This window comes from Colletotrichum lupini, chromosome 2 (genome assembly GCF_023278565.1).
Source record: "Colletotrichum lupini chromosome 2, complete sequence".
In the NCBI taxonomy this organism is placed as follows: Eukaryota; Fungi; Ascomycota; class Sordariomycetes; order Glomerellales; family Glomerellaceae; genus Colletotrichum; species Colletotrichum lupini.
In genome coordinates, this window is record NC_064675.1 from 5,992,064 (window position 1) to 6,003,109 (window position 11,046).

General features: G+C 52.5%; 4 protein-coding genes across 4 annotated transcripts; 1 reads left to right on the forward strand and 3 right to left on the reverse strand.

Moving 5' to 3' along the window:
- Positions 1-2,590: 2,590 nt before the first annotated feature.
- CLUP02_04133 (DEAD/DEAH box helicase) lies at positions 2,591-4,228 on the reverse strand (the record flags this gene model as incomplete). The annotated part of the gene is made up of 1 exon (XM_049283149.1): positions 2,591-4,228. The coding sequence occupies one exon, from the start codon at positions 4,226-4,228 to the stop codon at positions 2,591-2,593; it is 1,638 nt and encodes a 545-aa protein (XP_049140292.1).
- Positions 4,229-5,082: 854 nt separating this feature from the next.
- Positions 5,083-5,637, reverse strand: CLUP02_04134 (uncharacterized protein; the record flags this gene model as incomplete). The annotated part of the gene is made up of 1 exon (XM_049283150.1): positions 5,083-5,637. One exon carries the CDS (start codon positions 5,635-5,637, stop codon positions 5,083-5,085), a length of 555 nt encoding a protein of 184 aa, XP_049140293.1.
- Positions 5,638-6,932: 1,295 nt separating this feature from the next.
- CLUP02_04135 (uncharacterized protein) lies at positions 6,933-7,100 on the reverse strand (the record flags this gene model as incomplete). Its single annotated transcript, XM_049283151.1, has 1 exon — positions 6,933-7,100. One exon carries the CDS (start codon positions 7,098-7,100, stop codon positions 6,933-6,935), a length of 168 nt encoding a protein of 55 aa, XP_049140294.1.
- A 1,960-nt stretch (positions 7,101-9,060) lies between these two features.
- On the forward strand, positions 9,061-10,804 carry CLUP02_04136 (uncharacterized protein; the record flags this gene model as incomplete). Its single annotated transcript, XM_049283152.1, has 4 exons — positions 9,061-9,111; positions 9,181-9,900; positions 9,953-10,614; positions 10,669-10,804. 4 exons carry the CDS (start codon positions 9,061-9,063, stop codon positions 10,802-10,804), a joined length of 1,569 nt encoding a protein of 522 aa, XP_049140295.1.
- Between the last annotated feature and the right edge of the window lie 242 nt (positions 10,805-11,046).

Below are 11,046 nucleotides of genomic sequence, written 5' to 3' on the forward strand. Positions count from 1 at the left end.
CCGAATAGTACAGAGACTTAGAGCCATCTACATAAGTGGGCACATAAGACCAGCAGCAGCAGTCAGAGACCTGATCTTGCGGTTTCAAATCTGTACTGAGAGCTTCCGAGAATAATGGAGCCTACCAGTCTAACTGGATCATTTGTATAGGAACAAAATACGTCAGCAGCTATACAACAGCAATAAAGCAGTAAGTAAGCGGGGGAGATGGCCTGGTTGTGTCGATGTTAGGGATCTATATGCACACCTTACGGATCAGGGCATCTCTTTCTTTCCTTTTGATTTTGACTAGACACACGTCATAACCTTGAGGTATTAATTTCAAGAACTACGTATATATCAGCGTACACTATTAAAGGGAAATCACTAAGAGGATTTTATATAATAGTTTTTTTCCGGCTTTATAAGCGCAAAAGATCGACCTTAATAAGATTACGCTTTTAAAAGAAATCACATAATATAATATACTTTTTAACTATATAATACGTATAATATACCCTAAGTACGCGCTTAACGTAATATAGTAATTTTAATATAAAAACCGCTATATAATTTAGGATAGGTAAGCTACCCTATTACTTATTAACGATAAGCTAAGCGATATACTTACGTAATAATACTAGCTAAAAAGGTCGCTAGTAGAGGTTAGCTATAATAATTAACTATAATAATCGGCTATAATAATTAGAGGCGGCCTTCTTTAACTATAAAAGTTCTAAACTTTAATAATAACATAGAAGTTTTTAAAAAAAGGGCTAAATAAGCTAATATTTACTACTCGTACTAAAGTTTATAAAGATTTTTTTTATCTTTATCGCTTCTAATATTACCTAAAGCTACTCTCTATTTAAACTAAATAAATTTACTAAATAAATTTACTAAATAAACTTATTAATATATAAACTACTATTCTAAAAATACCCGTCGATAAGTCTACCCCTCTCGGGCTAGGCGCCCTCGGCTAGCTCGACGCTATAACTATCGTAGTTAACGTAAATATACCCGAGGATTAATAAAGTACTTTTTAATAATATAAAATTTAGCTAAGTAATAGTATAAATACTATAAATAACCGGGCTAATACGGATATTAAGATTTAGTATATTAATATTAGTTTAAAAATTATATTTTATAGAGCTAAAAATCCTTTTAATATAAGCTATATTATAAATATAAGGGAATATATAAGGGGCCCTTTAACTCTTAATAAAAAGGAGTATATAATACGGGATTTAGTTACTTACGCGAGCTAGTATTAAGAGGTTTTATATATATTAGAGTAGGTATAGCTCGCCCTCTAGACGGGCGGGGGAAGGTCGGGAGCTATTTTAATTAGTAGTTAAGCATAGAGCGCAATATACCTAGTTTTCCCTAATACGTAATACACAGTACGGCCCCGGCGGATTACTCCGTCGGGGGGGGGAGAGGATTTTATATAGGGTGAGCTTTTTCCGCACGTAGTGCATAAAATATATCCAAACTAAGCAATCTTCAGATGGTTTGCTCAATATGAATCTACTTTGATAAAGCTTCCATGCGCTCCATTGTCCTCTTTCTCACATGTGAGTTGAGTACTTTCGTGTCAAAGTCCCAAAGCCTTGAACTTGATTTCCAAGACAAGTCCGGTGGACTTTTGTATAAACGGTGATGAACAAACCATTCCCATCGACTCGGTCTAAATGTGAGTCAAACATCGCCAGAGAGAATGTCTCACATGTTTGAAGACTACGGATCGACACGCATTTTCTCACGTTAAGCGAGGGCTTGCGGCGTCTTCAACCTTGTTGATTTACATTACCCCGAGCCCCTCTGGATGGATTGGCTCTGCGTACCCTCAATAAGTTCCCAAAGCAAATCTAGATCAGAGGGGTGAACATACCCGCACATGTAACAAAGCAGTCTGTGTTCATTCCCGCTCACGCTCCTTTACTTGGTTCTCGCGAATACGACGGGAGCATAAACGGTAATATAGGATAAGTCACTTACATCCATCCTTTCCTTCCCTTATGCTCCCTTACTTTACACTCACGAATATAAGAGAGAGCATGAACGATAACATAGGACATATTAACCACGTCCATCCTGCCCCCCCTACGCTCTCTCACATAGCTCACACGAATACGAACGAACGGGAGCGTGAATGAAGATGCGGAATAGACATTATTCTCTATGCAGGGGTTCTCAATATCAACTAAGCTTTATCACTAAAGGCAGGATAACAAGATCACCGAGCATTGTTGGACAATGGTTCCCGAACCAATTGGTTTGGGGTTCGTGGGGAGTGAGCGAGAGCGGAACGTGACGAGGCTCAGTTGCTCTCCTTTAATACTGCTTGCTGGTCGTTTCGAATCGGTGAGCCTTGGAGCTGGTGGGTGGCACCGTTTTCCTCAAGCTTTCTGAAACGAACAAGTTCAAGCTGTGGTGACTACTAAACATCATTCCTCAGAGGCCATCGTGGTCAGAAGTTCTCGAAGACTTTGTTGTCTATTGGGTATTGTTTTGTCTATCCCACACAAATCAAACCTACGCCAGTATGCAAGTTCCCATTTCAAACAGCAAGTGACTTTTCCTTCTCCCCTCCCACACAATCTCACGCATTGAGCTTCTGCTTCGTCCTCTTCCTCTTGCCACCAACCTCCCTCCCCTCCTCGAGCTCCAACAACGCCTCCCTCTTCTTCTCGCTCACAATCTTGAGTGCGTCCCTGAGGACCCTCGTCTCCAGATTCACCCCTTCCTCCTTCCACGCCTCCATCTCCCTACCCACACGCGCCTCAATCGCCAACACGAGCTCGACGTCCCTCTGCCCGACAAACGTCACCGCCTCGCCCTTCCGCCCCGCACGCGCCGTGCGACCGACCCTGTGGATATAATCGTCCGGGTTCCGCGGGATGTCGTAGTTGACGACGAGCCCGACCTCGGGGATATCCAGGCCTCTCGACGCGACGTCCGTCGCGACGAGGATGCGCGCCGCCGCGGCGCGGAAGCGGCCCAGGTTGTCGATGCGCTGGCGCTGCGGGAGGGCCGAGTGCAGCGAGGTGACGCGGTGGTCGAGCATGCGCAGCAGGTGGTGCAGGTAATCCGCCGTCTTTGTGCGGTTGCAGAAGATGATGACGGACTTGTCCTCGTTGCCGTCCGTCAGGAGGAAGGTGTGCAGGTAGTGCTCGCGGTGGGTGACGGGCACCTGGAGGTGCATCTGCGAGAGCGTGGCGGGGATGGCGAGGGCCTGGGTGTCGACCTCGCAGACGAAGACGGGTTGTTTTCCGGGCTTCAGGGGCATGTCTTTGAGGGCGCGGACTTCCGGGGTGATTGTGGCGGTGAAGAGTAAGGTTTGGCGCTTCGAGGAGGGCGGGAGGACGGAGAGGCACTCTTCTACGTCGGGGATCATGCTGCCTGGGCCGGTGCCGTCGAGGAGGCGGTCGGCCTCGTCGAGGACGACGTACTTGACGCGGCGGAGGCCGCAGATGGTGTCTTCGCCCGAGGTTCGGATGTGGTCGGCCAGACGGCCCGGCGTGGCGATGACGACGTGGGGACGTTGCGCGAGGGCGATGGCCTGGGAGCGCATGTCGGAGCCACCGGTGACGAGGACGATTTTGAGGCTCTGCGGGGAGGAGATGGCCTTGAACTGCTCGAAGATCTGCAGGGCGAGCTCGCGGGTGGGGGTCAGGACGACGCCGAAGATGGCGGTGGGATCCTCGGCCCATTTCTGAAGGATGGGCACGGCGAAGGCGACCGTTTTACCGGAACCCGTCCTGCTTCCGCCGATGCAGTCCCGGCCCTTGAGGATCTCGGGTATGCAGCCCTTTTGAATGCCCGTCGGTCTCTTGATTGCCATGTTGGCCAGCGACTGTACGAGCCATGGCCGTACGTTTATGGCGGAGAAGGTGGTGTTGGGGTCTGTTGGCGCAGTGATTGTGTTTTGCGACGGCGCTGCTGGGCGTGAGGTCTGGGGAGCTTGGTCGACAGCGGCAGCGGCGGCGCGCTTGAATCTTGAGGGGGCTTGAATGGTAGACACGACAGCCTTGAGCTCTTCCTCCTCATCGTCATCATCGTTCTCGATATCTTCGAGATCGGGCTCGGCGGTGGGGTCGGTTCTCCGTCTCTTGCGCGAGGCGGGACTGTCGAGGTAGTCGGATTCGGACTCGGAGCCGGAAGAGTTGGCGGGAGAGGATACCGGAACCTCATCTTCGGCCGCACGGCCCGGTCGTCTGGGGGTTGCAGAGGACGGCATTGAGGGCGATCAGTCTCTGTTCTGTTTTATGCCGGTTGTGACGCGATTTGATCGTGGACCTGAGACTTGTAGCATAAAGTTTGTGATGGTGATGGGCTCGACTGCAGCAGCTGCACCAACGTCTGAGAATTTTCGGGCAAGGGTCCAAAAAGTTTTTGGTTGCAAAGTGCCAAAGCTTCGGCGCGGCGGGCTGGTGGGGTGAATGGTCCAGGGGGCTCTGGCGTGGGGCAGACCAATTGGAATGGAAGGCGGTCAGTACCAGAGCTCCGCATTGAGACGGTAGACGCGCGCCTAGAGAAACGGAGCTACGCAGTTACAGTGCCTTAGTGAGTGACCTCAGTGAGTGACCGGGGACTCCAACGGCGCGAGTGACAAGGCAAATTGGCCAGTAAGAGGACAGCAAGCGAGAATACGTATCTGAGCCGACAAAGTTGAGGTATCATCCATCCGTCGTTCACTCAGTGGCCAAAACAAAAGCTCAGCTCCCTATCATAGGGAGCCTACGAAAAATCCGAGGAGGCTCTTACCAGCCTCAGGTGTAATGATGCAAGGATTTTTACAAGAACAAGGTGGGACTCGAACCCGGGACCTATGTGTGCGGAGTTATTCCTTCAAGTTCGCTAACTTTCTCCGCTACGCCATAGGCCGTGGTGATGATACCAGATGAATTTGCTGATTATAGCGGTAATTGACGGGGGCGGCGGACGGTTGAGTGTGTGAGCCTGAATTTTATGATAGTGTGTAATACCTATCAGAATGCATCTACGTGGACTGGACACGGTCAAACTTCACACACCTGTCATCTCTAGACTGCATATTTCATCCGTAGGCAACGACAACTTTCCCCCTCCGACTCAACCATCTGTGCGTCGGGCAGAGGGAAAGAAAGCATACATCCAGCGCCTTTCCAAGATGAGTCGAGCCGATGTTGGAGTGTCTAGCCAGGACCACGCTCGATGCAGAAGAGCCACAGAGGCCCGGAAACTTTCAGGGCTGAGGCTGATGACAGCATAACGTTGCTTCCCGCCCAGGGATGGGGCCAGCATAGACGCAGTTTCCGCCTTGTGCCCCTTGGCGGGATCCAGGGATCTGTTCCTGGAACGAATGCAGATGCTGGTGCATGAGCAGGAGCCTCGGACACCGACGAGCAGAAGTCGAGCAGACACTCGCCCGCTTTGCGTTCTCCGTGTCTGCTTTATGGTCTGTCGGATGATTAATCCGATTCTGACGGGCTCTGGATGTGAAGAAGGCCTGCGGAGAACATAGTGAGGGGTTGAAAAGCCAAATCGCAGCCGGATGTCGTTTCCTGACTGTCGGAAGCATAGAGGCCAGCTGTACCGACAATCCAACTCAATAAGATGGACTCGGATGATTTGGATTTCTCCCTCTCGGACGTGCCCGTCTGACATACCGCTGGTTCTGACTTGACCTCGCAGCTGGGACCCAATAGCCCGGATTTGACAGACGAATTGTCATGGCCGGACAACGTCAGCAGAACTTACGCCGTAAGCCTGCCTTCAAGTTTTGCTTCCATCTTGCCTCACTCTCTTGTCTGGTACTCGAGAAGTGCGACTAGTCAGGCACGCCGCACGCGTTCCAGGCTGGCAAAGTGGGCATCGGAAATCCCCCGACCAAGACGATGCAACTGCGATACACCACGTAGGTGTTTTGGAGCAGGGCCTTGAAAAACCGGGCCTTCGTCTGATCAGGGTCCAGGTCCAGCGGTGCGGATAATGCGGTGAGGTCTCGAATCCGTGGCCCGTCAAACACCACAGTCATCACCTTAACCGCTTGTCGGCTCATCGCCGTCGCCGGACCGGCCACAGGGTAGGATGGTGAGAAAGAGGCAATAACCGAACAAAACTCTTCCCGTGATTCGGACCCCAATGGTCGTGCGTGCTGCTTGTCTGCAAATGCTTTTCCCCTCATCGGGGAACCACCCTATTCGTGCCGCATCGCCGGTGGAAGAGGCACAGCAATAAGAACGGCATGTCTGCAACCACCAGTTCGCCGCCTGGGTCTGCAATCAGCTGACTGGAATTGCTCAAACGGACTGCGATGCCGACGCTGTTGGGTCGTAATGCCAAAAGATTTGGAAGCCGCGGCAGATGTGCCGTGTCAACGTGTGCCGTATACAGGAGCCACATTCAACAGCATGTGCCGAAAAGAGCTCCGTGTGCTGCCCCCGTTTCTTCTTCTTCTCTCCTTCAGATGCTGCCGCCGGAGAAGCCCCCCATTTCAGCCAAAACGGCGCTGTCAAATGGCTTATTCGAGTTTCATCGACACACCGACCTCTTGTGTAGGAATTGGACGGATGGAGATTGGTTGCCGAAAGCCCGCATTAATCTGTTCTTTGATCCTGCAGTCATGTAGGGGACACCGCGGGGATGGTGTGAGGATGTGAATGTGACGGGATGAGTGTCGTTGGCTCAGTATTCCCGCCAGCTATTGGCCCGAGACCAGCTAGAATTCATGGTCAACCGAGGGTTTGTCGGATACCTAGAGAGAAAAGCAACGGCCAATCCCGCGGAGAGAGCCAGTATGTGAAGCAATGGATAAGGGCCCGACAGTTTCTCAAATTCGTCAAACGATTGCGTCCCACCCATCAGACAGTCCATCGCCCTGGAAGGACAGAAGAGTCAGGTTGCATCGGGGACGTCTCCCGGATTGTGCATCTCGAGCTCATGCAGAAGACGGTCGGAAATCAGTGCAGGGCCCAGCTTGGTGCGTGCGACGGTGCGACGTGCGGCGTGCGGCATGCCCACGATGGCACGAAGAGATGCTTGGTGCTTGGCCGGGGAGGGGCCAAGAGGGGGGAGCAACCCGCAAGGAGCGATTGCAGGGCAGGGCATCGAATGGCAGCCCAAGACATGGACGACACACCACCGACGACAGCGCAACCCCTGTCTCATCGCTCATGCCCCCCATGGCTCTGGACGCCCTCTCAAACTTCGTCGCCGTACGGGTGTGTGTAACTGGTCAGGCGTCTGCCCATTGTCCATTGCGCAGCGCCAGGAAATGGGCGTTCCGAGTGGGCAGAGCTGCTCTCTGTGGTGACGGTTGGAAGCCCACTCATCACACCGTGCTTTGTGCTGGAGAGCGTGACTGTTTGGAGGTGGTGTACTGTGTCGGGTTTGTTTGTGTTGGGCGGTGACGAGGTGTATACATTTCTTGATTCTTGGTCAAACACGCGACCTGATGACGGGTGCCTTGCAACGGTCGATTCGGAACAGCGGCATTGGCTTTGTCTTCCACCAAACAGTCCTTATTCGAGGATTGTGCGGATAAACATAGGCGCACAGAAGCGAGTTGATGGTGACTGACTGACTCTTGTGCAGTGGATCGGACAGCCTCGAAGTTGTATCGGTAGAAGCGTACAAACGGAGACCATTGTCGTCTCCAACCCAATTCAGAGTCTACAAATCCAGAGTCCAGACCCCAGGGCCGATTCTCATGCTAGAAGATACTCGACTGGGGAGGGCCAGAACCTCAGACGACGCAAGGGACTCCCGTAATGTGGCGCATTTTTCTGCCCCAAGACGCTGGAAGGGTTTAAAAGAAGCGACCGAGCGCACTTTGGTTTTCGGCGCAGCTTCGATTGATGTTCTGATTGACTTTTTGTCGTCGTCGGTGCTGTTCTGTCGTTCGTGTAGGTGCAAGATGAGGCAAGATGGATGGAATGTGTAAGGCGGGCAGTACCTTACTTACCACAGGTACCTTAGTAAGGCAAGCTGTACTTACTTACCTACCTACCTACCTTGGGAGGGTAGATTCGCTACCAGGAGGTGAGGTGGTTTACAGTATCAAAAAGGTACAGGAGAACGACGGCTCAAGCCCGGCCACTTTGTGTAGCTGTCCCGCAGTTTGCACCACACGTCGAGTGCGCGATCCCAAAAAGATACATTGGCTCCATTACGTGGGCCTTGTACTTCCTCCCATCTCAATACCTTGCCTTTACCTCCACCTACCTTACCTCAGGGCAGTCACCCAGTGCATTCAATCATCAGGCCCTGAAAAGGCCCCCAGTTTACCCAGAGCCCCCTCCCCGTTTTCCATTGGAACTTGGCCTTGGAATTAGCGCCCAAGCTCGTCCCCGTCCCGCCGCTCCCCGCCTTTTTTGCCCACTTGAATCCCACTCCATTCACTCACTTTCCTGTCGTCTTTCTCAAAAGGAACCAAGGTCCAAGGGCTCGCCCGTCGCCACTGCGCCGTTGTCGTTTGCTCTTGCATTGCTCCCCTCTCTCTCTCCGGTCTGCTCAAACCTCAAAGCCGGTCCCTTCATCCCGAAGAGAAACAGCAGGAAACCTCCTTCTTCCGTCCCCCGGTCCCGATACAGACCTGGAACTACCACCTCGATCCATATCGCCTCTGCTCATCTTACCTTGGGTACCGGGACGTCACCCGCGCACCCCAAATCTACTCTCTCTTCCACCTCAATACCCATCTTCTGAATCCTGCGGGGAAAGCTATCCGCCGACGTTTTACTTTCCAGTCTCTCGCTTCCAAGCCTTCTGATCTTCTGATCTTCAACAAAACGCCCCCGATAGTCTTATTATTTACTCAGCCTCGAACCAGAGGATCAAACGCTCGGCGGCCGTCGCTTTCCAACTTGATCTACGCTACGTCAGCTCCTACGAAACTATTCGACCACGCTAGTTTCTGTCTTTCTGCCTGTGCCCAGTACCGCAGCCGTCACACCTCGACTTACCTCGTCAAGTAGTTTGGCTTGGCTTCGGCCCTTTTTTGCGACTTTGTGGCATCCTACGTCTGGGGTACAACTCTCTCCAGCTTCAACCGCATCGCTCCGGTCTACCCAACTTACCTCCGTTGCCATGGCCGATCAGAATCCCTCACAACCTCAGACCATGGAGCCTCCTCACCAGGTAAGCATGTTCGCCTGATGAGCTCTTTAGATGGCCTCTGTAGCGAATCGTACTGATTGTTTCACGTAGGCACCGCCCAGTGTCCCCTCTCCTCTGTCCACGCCCGGTTCCGTCCCCATGATGAACTCGCCAGTTCCTCTCCTTCGCCCTGCCATTCCCGGCGGCCGAGGTGGAGGTGCCCGAACACCTAGACTCGGTCTCGCCATCCCCCCATCACCAAACGCGAAACCCGTCGGCGGGCAAGCACCTCAACCCGTAAACTCACGACCACCTCTCCCGACCCTTCACCTGGCTACGCCGATGGGCAGCCAGTCGACACCTTACGAGCAACCACCTCGCGTGGGAGGCGTAGGACAATCTGCCAGCGGCGGTAGCGAGAGCAGTGCGGCACACTCGAGATCTGGAAGTTTCGGCCCTTTGGATGGTCGAGCTAGCAACCCCACGTCAGCTGGCTCTCAGTACTCGGCACTGTCCTTTGCCTCACAATATGGCTTTGCGCGGCCTCAAGGAACTCCCGACCCGTCGTCCGCAGTGGGATCAATCTACTCTGAGCGGAGTGAAGGCGGTGTCGGTATGGAACGGGACGGCAGTTTGCAGGGTCTAGAAGCTTTTGACAAGCTGTCATTAGAGCGGGGCAGGACGCTGGATGTGGAGGAGCTCGACTCCGAGTCGTGGAGGGTCGCGAGTATGGAAAATCGGATCGAGGAGCTCGGCAGTCTCGGCGAGGGTGCCGGCGGAGCCGTCACAAAAGCCAAATTGAAGGGTGGAAAAACCACATTCGCCCTCAAGGTGCGAACGCTTCATTTCCCACACCAACAAAATTGGAGACTAACATGCCCAGGTAATTACCACAAATCCCGATCCCGACGTTAAGAAGCAGATTGTGCGCGAGTTGGGTTTCAACAAAGAGTGCGCGTCGGAGCATATCTGCCGTTACTATGGCGCCTTTGAGGACTCGACTACGGGAACGATCTCAATCGCCATGGAGTTTTGTGAAGGCGGTTCCCTGGACAGTATTTACAAGGAGGTTAAGAAACTCGGTGGACGGACAGGCGAGAAGGTTCTCGGCAAGATTTCCGAGGGCGTTCTGCGGGGACTGACGTACTTGCACGGCATGCGTATTATCCACCGAGACATCAAGCCATCCAACATTTTGCTCTGCAGGAATGGCGATGTCAAGCTATGCGACTTTGGTGTCTCAGGAGACTTTGGTACTAAGGGTGAAGCCAATACCTTCATCGGCACCAGCTACTACATGGCTCCCGAGCGCATCACCGGCCAATCCTACACCATCACCTCTGACGTGTGGTCGACTGGCGTAACTCTGCTGGAAGTGGCCCAACATCGATTCCCCTTCCCGGCCGATGGCACAGAGATGCAACCACGAGCTGGGCTGATCGACCTTCTCACCTACATTGTGCGGCAGCCGATACCAAAGCTCAAGGATGAGCCGGATGCCAACATTTTCTGGAGTGACAACTTCAAGTATTTCATCGAGTGCTGGTGAGTGACGAGAGTTTGGTATGAATTATGAAATCATGTACTGACCTACCACAGCCTGGAGAAGGAACCCACAAGGCGAGCGAGCCCATGGCGGATGCTCGAGCACCCGTGGATGGTGGAAATGCGCGCGAAGCGTGTCAACATGGCCAAGTACCTGGCTCAGGTATGGGGCTGGGATACCAAGCAATGATTGGCTGATAGGCACAATGTCGTGACGACAGTAACATTGTTACATACGGCGAAATCACGGCGACACGTCAACCACAAAGCAGCAAAAAGTACATTGTTGCTCCTTGGCAGGATGACCATGGCAACCTGGGCCAGCTATCGAGGAAAGCATCAAACACACCACAAGCGAAACATGAACAAAGAACCGAGTTCAAAGGGAGACAACTCTACAGCGATGAAGCAAGCGGAAGAAGGAGGCCATTT